This window comes from Hemiscyllium ocellatum, chromosome 8 (assembly GCF_020745735.1).
Source record: "Hemiscyllium ocellatum isolate sHemOce1 chromosome 8, sHemOce1.pat.X.cur, whole genome shotgun sequence".
Classification (NCBI taxonomy): Eukaryota; Metazoa; Chordata; class Chondrichthyes; order Orectolobiformes; family Hemiscylliidae; genus Hemiscyllium; species Hemiscyllium ocellatum.
The window spans coordinates 117,170,128-117,185,963 of record NC_083408.1 but is presented as its reverse complement, the minus strand read 5'-3'; the positions used below and the strand labels follow the sequence as shown (position 1 = coordinate 117,185,963).

Sequence of the window (15,836 nt, the reverse complement as noted above, 5' to 3'; positions counted from 1 at the left end):
AGATGTTTAGAACTCTCTGCCATGAATAGCAGTGGATTCTGGATCAGTTGCCAACTTTAAGTCTGAGGTAGATAAATTATTGTTAAACGAAGATCAGCAATGATTTCATTGTATGCTGAACAGGCTTAAGGAGCTGAATGGCCAACTCCTATTCCTGTGTATGACAGAAGATTGTTTCAGTGAATGGAAGTCTGATTTCAGTGGGTTTTGCAGGGCTTGGTGCCGGGTCTGTGCTGTTTATGGTGTACATTAATGTTTCGGGCTGAAATGAGGCAGGTATGATCAAGGAGTTCACAAGTGACACAAAAGTGGAGGTAGTAAATAATGAGGAAAATAGCCATAAACTGCAGGAGGATATTACCAGATTAGTCAGGTGGGCAGAGCAAATATAATTCAACCTGGAAAAGTTTGACAGAATGTACTGGGGAAAGGCTAACAAGACGAGGTTATGCTATTAATTGTAGGAACCTGGAACGTACTGAAGATCTGAGGGATCTTGATGTGCATCATATTATAGATCCCTGAAGATCGCAGAGTAGGTAGATAGAATCATAGAATCCCAATAATGAGGAAAGACACCATTGGACCATCAAGTCTGCTTGACCTTCTGAAGATGAAATGTGAATTTTATATGGCTTTATTAGCCAACAGATGGAATAGCAGAGCAGGGTGGTTTTGCTGGAATTGTATAAAAAACTGCAATTTTTGTGAAAATTTGTAGATGTCACAGTAGAAGGAAAAGTCAATGGAGAGCTGCAGACCAGCGTCTACAGGAAAGCAACACATACAGACCAGAGGAGCAATCATCTCAACACCCACAAATGGAGCAGTATCAGGACATTATTTAAATGAGCCACAACACACTGCAGCACTCAGGAACTATGTGATGCTGAAGAAAAATACCTATATAATGTGTTCAAGAGCAACCAGTACCCGACAAGCACAGTCTGCAGATTCTTACACAACAAACCTAAACAAGAAGATACAAAATGCCCAGAGAATTCAGCCACCCTGCCATATATTAAAGACATCTCAGAGATGACGACGAGACTACTCCAGCCCCTTGGCATCATAGAAGGCCACAAACCGACCAACACACTGCAACAACTTCTGATATATTTAAAGGACCCTGTACCAACAACCAGTAGAACGAACGTCAAATATAAAAAAGACTGCAACAGATATTACGTTGGACAGACCAGCAGGAAACTAGCCACCAGGATACACAAGCGTCAACTTGCCACCAAAGGACAAGACCAACTATCACTAGTATTCTTGCACACAGATAATGAGGGATACCAGTTTAACTGGGACAATACATCCATCCTGGGACAGGCTAAACAAAGACATGCACGTGCAAATTCTGAGAGGCCTGGCATTCAAACTGGAACTCCAACAAACACATTGAATTGGACCCAATGTTCTGAGAAAAAGGACAGGAAGTGATATCACCCACCACAATAGACCAAGAACATAAATAGAAAGTGGGACAGTACACCAGCGCTTCAATGGAGGTTCATTGATGATGTTACCCAGCATGGTGATGAAACGTCTGAGAACAAACCTACCAACTCAGCGAGCAAACTTAGACCTATATAAAATACTGCTCTGGTCACAACTGGAGTACTGGTCACCACATTATAGGAAGGGTGCAATTGTACTAGGGGATTTACTAGTATGCTGCCAGGACTGGAAGGTCCGAAATTAAAAGGAAGGATTAGATAGGATGGGATTGTTTACTTTAGTGCAACAGAGCTTGCAAGAGGGCTAGATAGAAGTGTCTAAGATTATGAGGGGCCTGAATAGGAAGACATGTTTTCATTAGAGGAGGTCAATACCGTAGGCATAAAGTTAAAGTAAAATCTAAAAGGCTAAGAGGTGAATTGAGGAGAAATGTTTTCACCGAGGTAGTTTGTGGGATTCTGAACCTCACTGCCTGAAAGGCTGGTTGAATTAGAAACTCTTGTAACATTTAAACGATATTTATGTATTCACTAGTGTTGTCATAACCTCCGGAGTTTGGGTGAAAAGCTGATCTGTAACTAATACCTTTCCTTACCAATAATTTATCTATCTCTGATTTAAAATTAGCACCTGATCCAGAATCCACTGCCATTTGTGGTGGAGTGTTCCAAGTATAATCAGATCTTTGTTGACTGGTGCAGATACAATGGGCCAAATGGCCTCCTTCTGTTCTGTAAATATTGGAGTTTAAAATAAGTATTTTGGTATTACTGTATAGAGTAAGACATCATGTCAGTGCTGTTGTGTGAGAGTTATTTGATTTGTCCCAGTATAATCTTGTCCCATGACCCTCCAATTTTTCACTTCCTTCGTCCAATTCTGTTTTTGAACGTTTCTGTTTCCAGCGCCCCTTAAGGCAGTGTGTCCCATATGCAAAACGCATGGCATTTCTATACAATAAAAAAAATTTCCTTTTCTCCCATGGATGTTACATTAACTGTTTTAAATCTGTGTTTCGTGGTTCCTAATCCTCGGCACTGGAAACTTTTTCTCCTCATTAATACTTTATAGTTAAAGCTGTCATAATTGTCATTTGTTGAATTTCTTCTGAATCATTTCAAGGCAAAATAATCTTTGCTTTTGGAGGTTGACTAATGTGGTGCCACTGTAAGGACAAGCCAGGGAATTGTAGACCGGTGAGCCTGACTTCGGTGGTGGACAAGTTGTTGGAGGGAATCCTGAGGGACAGGATGTACATGTGTTTGGAAAGGCAAGGATTGATTAGGGATAGTCAGCTTGGCTTTGTGCATGGGAAATCATGTCTCTCAAACTTGATTTGAGGAAGTAACCAAGAGGATTGATGAAGTCAGAGTGGTAGATGTGATCTATATGGATTTCAGTGAGGCGTTCGACAAGGTTCCCCATGGGAGACAGGGAGAACTAGCCAGTTGGATACAGAACTGGCCCAAAGGTAGAAGACAGAGGGTGGTGGTGGAGGGTTGTTTTTTAGACTGGAGGCCTGTGACCAGTGGAGTGCCACAAGGATCGGTGCTGGGTCGTCTACTTTTTGTGATTTACATAAATGATTTGGATGTGAGCATAAGGGGTATAGTTAGTAAGTTTGCAGGTGGCACCAAAATTGGAGGCATAATGGATAGCGAAGAGGGTTGCCCCCCATTACAAAGGGATCTTGGAGCAGGTGGGCCAATGGGCTGAGAAGTGGCAGATGGAGTTTAATTCAGATAAATGCGAGGTGCTGCATTTGGGGAAAGCAAATCTTAGCAGGACTTATACACTTCGTGGAAAGGTCGTAGGGAGTGTTGCTGAACAAAGAGACCTTGGAGTGCAGGTTCATAGCTCCTTGAAAGTGAAGTCGCAGGTAGATAGGATAGTGAAGAAGGCATTTGGTATGCTTTCCTTTATTGGCCAGGGTATTGAGTACAGGAGTTGGGAGGTCACATTGTGGCTGTACAGGACATTGGTTAGGCCACTGTTGGAATATTGTGTGCAATTCTGGTCTCCTTCCTATCGGAAAGATGTTGTGAAACTTGAAAGGGTTCAGAAAAGATTTACAAGGATGTTGCCAGGGTTGGAGGATTTGAGCTATAGGGAGAGGCTGAACAGGCTGGGGCTGTTTTCCCTGGAGCGTCAGAGGCTGAGGGTGACCTTATACAGGTTTACAAAATTATAAAGGGCATGGATAGGGTAAATAGACAAAGTATTTTCCTGGGGTGGGGGAGTCCAGAACTCAAGGGCATAGGTTTAGGGTGAGTGGGGAAAGATATAAAAGAGACCTAAGGGGTAACTTTTTCACACAGAGGGTGGTACGTGTATGGAATGAGCTGCCAGTGGAAGTGGTGGAGGCTGGTACAATTGCAACATTTAAAAGGCATTTGGATGGGTATATGAAAAGGAAGGATTTGGAGGGATATGGGCCGGGTGCTGGCAGGTGGGACTAGATTGGGTTGGGATATCTGGTCAGCATGAATGGGTTGGACCAAAGGGTCTGTTTCCTTGCTGTACATCTCTGACTCTAGTCTCCCTGTCTCCACTATCTTGTTTTTGTCTCTTTGGATAACTGTACTCAGAAATAATGTGGCTGTAAGCCAATACTGTGTAATAAGGCGTAATGCTGCTTGAGTGGTTCTTTCTTCTAGCTTTAAATTAACTGTTGTTATTGCCAGTGTTTCACCTGGGAATTATAGCCCTAAAAATGTTCACATCACAAAAACAGCTCAGGTTTTGTTTATAATTTTAAGTTGATGTGGTTTATTGAACTAGACTTTGTGAACCCTGGAATATAGGAGGTTCAGAGATAATTTGATGGAAAGGGCAAATGAGGGGAATTTGTGGCTCACCATCACTTCCTTAAAGGCAGTTAGGGTTGGACAATGAATACCAGATTTATCAGCGATACTTTATATCTCATGAAAGATTGTTTTAAAATCAAAAACCTGTCTGCTTAGTGGGCAGTTAAGGCCTGAGGAAGAAAATCAGAGCCAGGCCATGGAGAAGAGTAATTAGAAAATGCCTCTTCATGCAAAGAATGCTCCAAGTGTGGAACACTCACAGCAAAAACAACACATGCTAACTCAAAGAATTCTTTTCAATCTGAGCGAAATGGGTTTCTCGGTTCCTTGTTACATGCTTATCTTACTCTTTGCACTTTATTCACTTTTATACAGCATAATTCCCAATTGTCATGAACCTTATTTATTAAAATCCTTTTGAGGTACAAGTGTGGTGCTGGAAAAGCACAGATCAGGCAGCATTGGAGCAGCTGGAGAATCAACATTTTGGGCAAAAGGATATTTAAGGAATATTACAACCCCAACTCTCCTCTAATTTTGAGACACTATCACTTTAACCTGGCATTTCGAGAACCACAGGAACATGTATTGGGTTTTTGACTAGGTTAAGATGACTGACTGAAGCCTGTGACTTTGGTTTATCCCTTAATGAGGTGCTTAGAGACCGTCTGGTTTGTGGGATGAATGATGTGATTGTGCAAAAACACCTTCTAACAGAAGCCCAGCTAAACTTCAAACAGGTGTTAGAGCTGGCTCCACGAAAGTCGGTGGAGTTGTTGACAGTGAGGAAGGATGTAGATAAGCTGCAGAGCTGGGCAGAAAGGTGGCAAATGGAGTTCAATGTAGGTAAGTGTGAAGTGATTCACTTTGGTAAGAGTAACAAGAAGATAGAGTACTGGACTAATGGTAGGCTACTTGGTAGTGTGGATGAGCAAAGGGATCTTGGTGTCCATGTACACAGATCTCTGAAAGTTGCCACCCAGGTAAATAGTGCTGTGAAGAAGACATATGGTGTACTGGGCTTTATTGGTAGAGGAATTGAGTTCCGGAGTCCTGAGGTCATGTTGCAGTTGTATAAGACTCTAGTGCAGCCGCATCTGGATTATTGTGTACAGTTTTGGTCGCCATACTATAGGAAGGATGTGGAGGCATGGAACGGGTGCAGAGGATGTTGCCTGGTATGGTAGGAAGATCGTATGAGGAAAGGCTGAGGCACTTGGGGCTGTTTTCATTGGAGAAAAGAAGGTTTAGGGGTGACTTGATAGAGGTGTACAAGGTGATTAGGGGTTTAGATAGGGTTGACCATGCGAACCTTTTTCCATGTATGGGGTCAGATATTACAAGGGGGCATAGCTTTAAATTAAGGGGTGGTAGGTATAGGACAGATGTTAGGGGTAGATTCTTTACTCGAGTCGTGAGTTCATGGAATGCCCTGCCAGTAACAGTGGTGGACTCTCCCTCTTTATGGGCATTTAAACGGGCATTGGATAGTGGGCTAGTGTAGGTTAGGTAGGCTTGGATCGGCACAACATCGAGGGCTGAAGGGCCTGTAGTGCGCTGTATTTTTCTATGTTCTCTACCCTTTGAGCCTATCTCTTCCACCCCCCAGTTCAATAAGGTTGTAGCTATCTGATTACTCCATGTTCCTGAGTTGAAAAGTGTGGTGCTGGAAAAGCGCAGCAGGCCAGGCAGCATCCGAGGAGCAGGAGAATCGATGTTTCGGGCATAAGCCCTCCTTCTCCTACTACATGTTCTTGCCTATTCCAAAAATCTCTCTCCCTGTGATCTAGTTCAGCCTTTAAAATATTCACGGTCTCTGCTTTCACTGGCTTTTGAGGAAGAGAGTTCCAAAAACTCAAAACCCTCTGTGGAGAAAATCTGCCACATCTCTGTTCTAAAAGGGTGATCCTTAACTTTGAAAGGGTCCCTTAGTTCTAGATATTCCCAGCACAGGAATTGTCCTCACCACATCCACCCTGTCAATACGCCTTAGGATCTTATATTCTTCAAGCAAGTCCCCTCTTATTTTTCTAAACTGCAGTGGGTGCAATTCCCTCACAATGAACAACTACATTCTATTTGCTCAGACTTGCTATACCTGTTTGTGTAAACCTTTAGTGGTTCAAGCAGTGGGACACCTAAATCCCTCCGTTTCAACCTCTGCAGTTCAGTTAGAATCTTGTGATATCCTTACTTTTCTCCTTGTCCTTTCTGTAAGTAATGGTGTTGACAATGGTCACCACAGGCTCTGAACTTAGTCACCTTCATTTTTTCTCATCGCATTTACTTTAGTAATGTATTTATGCTATTGCACTCAATATAACTTTAACATTTATTTTAGATGCAGAACCTGAGCAGAATTCTGAGGTTGACATGACCTCGCAACTGTCCAGCCTGCGTGTGTCAGAGGAAAGTGAGAAGTGCCAGATGGAGCCCGGAAACAGGTAATAAATTAGCAATGGGAGAGTCATAACCCAAAAAAAACAAATAATTTCACCTAGGTGGCCCATGTTGAGGTATATGCTTTACCCATGTTCTTTACAAGTTATTATGCTCTGTGTGCCTGTATCCTGCTATTACTCTCTCCCTCCATACATTTATCTTGCATCCTTATGGGGCTCCATATCATGCTGGGTTTGATCATGTTCCTGTGAAGTATTGTAGGTTGTCATTTATATAAGTGATGTGGATGAGAATTTAGGAAGCATGTTTAATACATTTGCAGATGACACCAAAATCGTTGGTATTGTGGACAGTGAAGAAGGCTATCTGAGATTAAAAAATGATCTTGATCAGTTGGGCCAATGGGCTGAGGAGTGGCAGATGGAGTTCAATTTAGACAAATGCAAGGTGTTACATTTTTGGTAAGACAAACAAGGTCGAACTTGTACAGTGTTTTCGAACTGAGAGATGTGGGGTTCATAGAGATGTACAGCATGGAAACAGACCCTTCAGTCTAACTCATCCGTGCCATCCGGATATCCTAAATTAATCTACAGGTACATAATTCTTTGATATTTGTGTCCCAGGTAGGGTGGCTAAGAAGGCATTTAGTGTCTTGCCTTCATTGTTCAGATGTTTGAGTATAGGAGTTGGGATATCATATTGTGATTATACAGGATGTTGGTGAGGCCACTTTTGGAGTACTGTGCACAGTGCTGGTGCCCACTATAGGAAGGATATTATTAAATTGGCTTGGGTTCAGAAAAGGTTTTCCAGGATTTTGTTGGGACTGAAAGGTTTGAATTATAAGGAGAGGCTGGAACATTTTTCACTGTAGTGTAGGAAGTTGAGGGATGACCTTCTAGAGGTTTATAAAATCATGAGGACTATAGATAAGGTGAATCTACTGCCTCTTAAATACTTGCACTGATCTAGCTTCCAAATTCTAGGATAGAAAATTCCAGACGCTCACTAACCTCTGGGAGAAGAAATTCCTTTGCATCTCGGTTTTCAATGAAGGTCTCCTTATGCAGTAATCCTGTGCCCAAATTCCACGCCGATGGAAATATCAACTTGTGAATGTCTTCTGTACAGCCTCCAATGCTAGTATCCCCTTTTTAAAATATGGGGATCAAACTGTATACAGTATTTCAGATGTGGCCCCTCCAATACGCTGTAAACTTGTAACAAGACTTCACTATTTTAAAACTCCAAACCTCAATTAATGAAGGCCAAAGTTCCTTCTCAGTTACTTGCTGTACCTACAGGCAAATCTTTTGTGATTCATACTCGGGAATGTCTTTTTTTTTAAAGTGTCTCTCCATTTAAGTAATAGTCTGCTTTTGATTCTTCCTGATAAACAACACAATGTCATGTTTTCCTACATCAAATTTCAAGTTTGTGTCCACACACCTAACCTGTCTATATCCCGTTAAGATTCCTTATGTTCTCAACAAAGCATGCTGTCATAGTGTCTTTAGCGCACTGTCCACTCCTCCAAATCATTCATGTAGACAGTAAATAATTAATGTCTCTTGTATGAACCTGTGGCAATCCAACCTAAAAAAGACCTATTTATACAGATTCTCTTCTGTGTTAGCCAATTTTCAATCCATGCTAATACATTTCTCCCAATATCGCGAGCTCTGTCTTGTACAATAATGTCTCTTGTGTTGCATGAATGTTGAATTACGGCCAACTATTTTACTCCCTTCATCCCACTGAGTCCACCACCTACTGAAGGTGCTAACCATTGTCTGGAAGATGAACACTTTCTAATACTTCCTTCAAATAAGGTGCCTATCTGTATGTTGATCCAGAGTTTTCTATCTGCTTCTTAGCTCTATAATCCTGAGTTCTTTGTTAACGAAGGGCTACAGTTTTTTGCTGTGATCAGTGTCACTGCACACAGAGAATGCATCCTGGTCCATGACCCTGATCTGCCCTCTGGCCACCCCCTCCCCAGTGGGCTAAGCCTGCTGGGAGTCATTAAAGTTACTGAGATTCCTGCCCCACCCCAAGTAAGTCTGTACACCCAAGAGATCTGTTGCACGCAGTCAGGTGTAAAGAGATTACAGGGTGGGGGATTTGAGCTGAATTCTGTATTTGAGCATGCAGGAGTTTGTGGAAAAATTCTGTGTTGCTCACTTGAATAGCCTCAGCTGTGATTGAGGAATGTTGTCGTCTTGGGGTTAATTGATGGTGGGAGACATAATGCAGCCAGAAGGGGCAATGTGGTAGCAGATGTGCTTCTGAAAGTGACAGCGTGCAATGAGCTGTTTAAGTGGATGCTAATTTACTCCATTTTACTGTAATTATGGCAATGTTCTCTTCACTGGCTGAAGGATCAGCCCCTTTGAGAGTAGTCACTGGGAGGATTGTTACATTCTAATTAGCAGAATTGTGCAACTCCCAGCAGCCAGTATCTCTCTTGTTTTTTTAAATATTATTTACTAGGAATGGGTGCATTGACTTGTTGCCAATGCCTTTCATTTTTGTGGCCAGATTCCACTCCATGTCGATAGATTTGGGTTTCACTTGTACTTCAGCCTTTTGAATTCGGGCACATGTTTGAGTTCAGACATGGAGCTGGACTCAAACTGCTAGCTCTGTTTTCATCCCACAGATACTGCTAGACCTGCTGAGTTTCTCTGGCAATTTGTTTTTGTTTCAGATCTCTAGCATCCACAGTTTTTTTGAAACTTGCAGAATTCTGAGAGAATAAAATAATGAGAAGCCCCTTTATCCTTCTCAACAGCATCGAGTATAGACCCAGAATCCTCAACCTCTCCTCATGTGACAAACCCTTCCTTCCAGGGATCATTCTTGTGAACCTCATTTGGACCTCTTCCAACGCATCCTTCATTACATACAGGGTCTAGAACTGCTCACGATACCCCAAATAGTTGTAACTCAGGACCTGTTTCCTTTGGCTGCACAATTGCAATCATCTCTCTGAGCAGAGTGAGAGTTAAACCCTTAGGCTTTTCTGAATCTCCATCTCCATTTCACACCAAGGGCTGCACTGATTCCATGGTCCTGGGTCAGAATTGTAAATTATTCTTGTTTGGCACTCTGCAGTGCCAGGAGGTCAGGTGGAATGCAGGCAGGCTGCAGCAACTGTTGAGTTTAATATTTTTGAGTAAGAATGTGTTTTTCTTGTGAGAGACCACAGAGTGCAAGGCTGGTGACTGAAGAAACACAAGGCAATTCTAGAGAAAGTTCCAAAATTCCACCGGGACAGACAATGGAAGCAGAAGATGAGCAACTACAACAGGTGTGTACTTGGATCCCATGTAACTTTCTTAACGTAACCTCATATTCTCAGTATGATTCTTAGTTCAATACTTAATGGAGCAGTCGAGCAGGTGTGCAAGCCCACTGCAGAGACTGCAGCCAAGAATCTCATCTGACACTGCTTGCACAGTATTGAGGGAGTGGGAACTTGTTAGAGATGCTGGATGAAATGTTAAACTGGGGCTCCTGCTTTCCCAGTTGGATGTAAAAGGTTCTCAAAACCACTTTTAAACTAGGCATTCCCTTGTCACCTTGATCAATGTTTAAAGCCAGCATTTTTAAAAATAGAATATCTGGCTCTCTTCCAATTGCTGTTAGTGGGACTTTCTATGTACAAATTGTCTGCTGCATTATAACATTATAACAGCAACAAAATTTCAAAGAAAGGTTTATATTGTTGTAGCATCTCCCATGCTCTTCGTGTTCCACATTAAATCACATTCCTTTTATAAGGAAACATTGTTTCTGAATCTTGAGAGCTCCAGTTGACCCTTAGCCACCGCAGCCTCTTTGAGGGAGAGGGGTTTCAGAGTGCACAAGCCTCCTGAGTATTTCCTCTTCACTCCTGAAGACCAGAGCAGATGTTACAGTGCTGCAATGGGACCAGGTCCTGTGTGCATCCAAATGGACTGTTTACTCTGTTACAAGAGTGGTGCCAAGATCTCTTGATGGGGATTTAAAAAAAAGATTCCCAGTTTTCAGACAATTTCATTTCTCAGACTGCAGATTTTGGGCATCTGGCCTATTTGGGTCCAGTCTGTACAATCAGTGTTTGTAATTGAATCTTTATTCCTGGAATCATAGTGTTGAATCTGCAGTGTAGCATAACCTTTCTGAAAGCAGTGCCCAGATCTGAGCTCTGCACTGGAAGCATAATTTTTCCATGTTATGTATGCCAGCCCTCTTGGTGGATAGGCTATTAGGCTAATTTTGGTGATTTATGTATTTGCTTGCCTAAATCCACTTGTTCCTCCTCAGCTGCCAATCTCTCTGTGAAGGAAATGTTGGTTTAATTTTGTTGGATTCAAAGTCAAAAAAGTTTACACATTTGTGCAATGAGGTCCATCTGTCACAGCTTTGTCCAATTAGTTAGTTAGTGTATGTCCCTTAGAATCATCGAACAGAAGTTGCTTGGCTTTTTGAGTCTGCACTTGCCCTTCTCATCCGTATGTGAGGATACTAGTGAGAGAGGGTCGTGTCACACAAAGACAGGACCCTCTCTCACTAGTACCCTCACATATGAATGAGGAAGGACACCATTTCGACTGGGACAACACATCCATCCTAGGACAAGCCAAACAAAGACACACACGAGAATTCTGAGAAACATGGCATTCCAACTGGAACTCTATCAACAAACACATCGAGATAGACCCCATCTACCACCCTCTGAGAAAAGGAACAGGAAATGACTTCACCACAGGAAATGACATCCCCAACCCAAAGAAACCCAGACATAAATTGAAAGCAGGAAAATTCAGCATTGCTTCACCTGAGGCCCATTGAAGATGTTACCTAGTAGGGTAACGAAACATCTGGAAATGAACCTTGCAGCTCAGTGAGCAAACCTTAATCCAATTCCTTTAGGTATTTGTAAATTAATGTTAATTGCTGTAATAACTGTTCTGTCACTCCCAGTTTGTGATATCTAGTTCCCAATCTTCCTTCCATTGGAAACAGTTCCTTTTCGTTTACTCTTGTCTAAACATGTCATGATTTTAAAAACCTCACTCCATCTCCCTCTGAGACCAGCCGCAGTTTCTGTCATCTCCCCCATATAACTAACCCCCCAGCTTGGAACTGATTGAGTAAAATCCTTTCTATGTTCTTTGCAATGGCGTTCACAATTGGACACAGTCTTCCAAATGGTGCCAAGGTGATATTTTATAAAAGTTTAACATAACTTTCTCACACTCTCACTGTGTGCTTCTATTTATAAAGTACCTGGTCCCCCAAGTCCAAGTAATATATATCAAAAACTGCACTGCTCCTTGTCCTGAACCATGAGGAACATCTCTGTATATTTTCTGATTCTGTCTATACAATTTGATGTGGTTGCAACTTCGTGTCATTTGTAAACATGAGTTCATAACACTGTTCATTACATTTAATACATTTACAACAAAAGCCAAGACGTTTAGAGTAACTTCTGTCAAAGAAAGCTTCTGTCATCTTTGATCTAACTCCCAAAAGCCCAATGACCTTCAAAGTCCTGCTGCAGAGTTTGCTCCAATGTTGTGTCGCATGTTTTGCTCATAATCTTATGAGGAGCCTAAGTAATAACGAGGGAGACCATAGCATAATGGTAATGTTGCTGGACCAGTAAACCAGAGGCCCAGGCTAATGGTCTGGGGAAATGGTTTCTACACTCCTGACTCATGGAGTCCTACAGCATGGAAACAGACTCTTTGATCCAACTTTGGACCAGATATCCTAACTTAATCTAGTTCCATCTGCCAGCATTTGGCCCATATTCCTCTAGATCCTTCCTATTCATATACCTATCCAGATGCCTTTTTAAATGCTATAATTGTACCAGCCTCCACCACTTCCTCTGGCAGCTTATTCCATACACCCATCCCCTCTGCGTCAAAAAGTTGCCCCTCAGGTCCTTTTTAAATCTTTCCCCTTTCATCTTAGCCTATGCAGACTAGTTTTTGGCGGAAAGACCTTGGCTATTCACCTTATCCAGGCCTATTGTGATTTTATAAACCTCTATAATGCCACCCCTCAACCTCCAATGCTGCAGGGATAAAAGCCCCAACATGTTCAGCCTCTTCCTATAGCTCAAACCCTCAAACTCCAGCAACATCCTTGTATGTCTTTTTTGAAACCTGTCAAGTTTAACAACATCTTTCCCATAGCTGGAAGACTAGAATTATACAGGTATCCATGGATGATACGCCACCTCCTATTCTGAGATGTCATGTGCTTTGTAAATCCAAGTTAAATCTCTGCTTCTGTGAATTTTCAAACTCTTGATCTCTGATGGGCTAACTTCCCTAATGTTAATGTTAAACTGACATATCGGTACTTGTGTGATTTCACTCTGTGTTCTAAAATGCCAGGGTGATGTTTACTATTCCAAATTCGAAAGGCAGAATTTCTGAATCAAGGCAAAGTTTGGAAAATGGTGATCAACACTTCAATGGTTTCATTACGTGATTTATTTAATACCCTGGGAATAAAAAGCATCAGGCAGTAGAGATTTCAGCCCCTCGGGTCCCATTATTATCTCCATTACCATTTGTACAATTCCTACTGGTAGCTTATTTTTAGGACCTGTCCCAGAAGGTGGATTATTGTGGCTTCTAGAATTTTCTAGCTTTTGGAAAGAATGTTATGAAGTGAGCTAATGTTTTGAGTTGGATTGTAAAAGTATTCCATGCAGCTTTTAATCGACCTTTTCATGTTATCCTTCAGGATGTTAAGGATAATAAAGGGTGTGAGATAACTGCAACAGCACTTGCTGCATACCGGGTTCGTAAAGTCAGCAGTGATTCTGTGATCATTCAGTCTGACCACGGGGGGCCAGAAAAGTTACCAGCTGATCCATTAGAAGGTCCTGGGAGAGGTAAGTGCAAGTAATAATTAGAAAGACGACAGTGGAGAGAAGGTTTCTGTCAGTTTCTAACCTTGTGCTGTCCCTGTCCTGGGAGTGTTCGATGGAGCATGGACTTTAATAAAGCGTTTGATAAGGTTTTGCATGGCAGACTAAGTAGTAAAGTTAGATCACATGGGTTTCAGAGAGATCCAAAATTGGCTTCATGATAGGAGACAGAGGGTGATGGTGGGCGGTTGTTTTTGAACTGGAGGCCTGTGATCAGTAGTGTTCCACAGGGATCGGAGCTAACTCCACTTTTGTTTGTCATTTATATGTATGATTTGGATGAGAATATAGGAGGCATGGTTAGTAAGTTTGAGGATGACACCAAAATTGGTGATATAGTAGATAGTGAACAAGATTATCTAACATTACAAAGAGATTTTAGTCAATTGGGTTAATGGGCTGAGGAATGACAGATGGAGTTTAATTTGCATAAATGCCAGCTATTGCAAGGGCAGAACTTGTACAATTAATGGCAGGGGCCTGGGTAGTGTTGTAGAGCAGAGACACCTCAGGGTTCAGGTACATAATTCTTTGAAATTTGTGTCACAGGTCGACAGGGTAGTTGAGAAGGTGTTTAACATGCTTGCCTTTATTGCTCAGACCATTGAGTATAAAAGTTGAGACGATATGTTGAGGTTATACAGGATGTTGGTGAGGCCTCTTCTGGAGTACTCTGTGCAGTTCTGGTCACCCTGTTATAGAAAGGATATTATTAAACTGGAGAGGGTTCAGAAAAGATTTACCAGAATGCTGCTCGGAAAAGGTGAGTTTGAGGTGTAATAATAGGCTGGGATTTTTTTCACTGGAACATAGGAGGTTGAGGGGTAATCTTATAGGGGATGAAAAAATAATGAGGGGAAGAGATAAGGTGAATAGCAAAGCTCTTTTCCATAAGGTGGGGGGGAGTTCAAAACTGAGGGACATGTTCTTACGGTGAGAGGAGAAAGATTTAAAAAGAATGAGGACCATCTTTTTTACACAGAATGGTTTGTATGTGGAATGAACTGAGGAAGTGACAGATGCAGGTACGGTTTAAAAGACATTTGATTAAGTACACGAATAGAAAAGGTTTGGAGGGATATGGACCAAACGCAGGGAAGTGGGACTAGTTTAGTTTGGGAACATTGTCAACATGGACTAGTTGGACCGAAGGGTCTGTTTCCACACTGTATAGAGGTGAAGAGGGAACTTTACTCTGTATCTAACCCAGTACTGACCCTGTCCTGGGAGTGTTTGATGGAGACAGTGTAAAGGGAGCTTTACTGTGTCTAACACAGATCCATTTTGGATGCTACAGATCTAAGCTGAAAATGTGTTGCTAGTTAAAGCACAGCAGGTCAGGCAGCATCCAAGGAACAGGAAATTCGACGTTTCGGGCCAGAGCCCTTCATCAGGAAATCTAATGCAGTTTCAACACTGCAAGTGTTTAAGAGTAGAGGCAGCTTTACTGTGTTCCTAACTCTGTACATGTTCTTGGAGTATATGATGGGGATAGTGTTGAGTGTCTATTTGCCCACAGTCACCATCCTGCTCATTGGCACTGGTTTACTCTCCAACCCAGCAGCCTCTCACTCCCTCGCTCATTGGCCAGCTCCTCTTGCCCCCTCTCCCTTGCTCGCTCACCAGGTGACTGGGCCATAATATTCCAAGACAATATGTTTTGAATCCAACTATGGATCAGGCTCTTTTAGATCTGGCACTTTATTTTTGATTCATTCATGGGTGTTGCTGTTGGGACCATCATTTATTGCCAATCTCTAGTTGCCCTTGAGAAGGCAGTAGGAAGCTACCTACAATCCAAGGCACATTTGGAATTGTAGCATTGGGTCTTGCTTGTTGCTGTGTCGTGGGTTTGAGAGCTATGATTCTGTAGTGGTTCTGTTTACCGAGCTGGGAATTTGTGTTGCAGACATTTCGTCCCCTGTCTAGGTGACATCCTCTAGGTTATAACCACTATAAATGCCAGAGGAAACATCACAGAAGCGCTCCACAGGAGGCTCCCAAGCACTGAGGATGTCACCTAGACAGGGGACGAAACGTCTGCAACACAAATTCCCAGCTCAGCGAACAGAAGCACAACAACGAGCACCCAAGCTACAAATCTTCTCACACACTTTGAGCTATGATTCTGTTACTGGATTGTGATCCAGACACATCATTTCAAAGTCATTCATAGCTGCTGGGAAATTCAGTTACTTATAACAATTTTTTAA

General features: G+C 42.1%; 1 protein-coding gene across 1 annotated transcript in view; it reads left to right on the top strand.

Moving 5' to 3' along the window:
* Window positions 1-15,836, top strand: part of tmed8 (transmembrane p24 trafficking protein 8) — a 29,779-nt gene that overhangs the window by 8,620 nt on the left and 5,323 nt on the right. Inside the window, exons 3-5 of the mRNA XM_060829015.1 lie at window positions 6,616-6,718; window positions 9,885-9,993; window positions 13,437-13,587. Of these exons, the coding sequence (XP_060684998.1) occupies window positions 6,616-6,718; window positions 9,885-9,993; window positions 13,437-13,587 (363 nt within the window). The remainder of the gene's footprint in view (window positions 1-6,615; window positions 6,719-9,884; window positions 9,994-13,436; window positions 13,588-15,836) is intronic.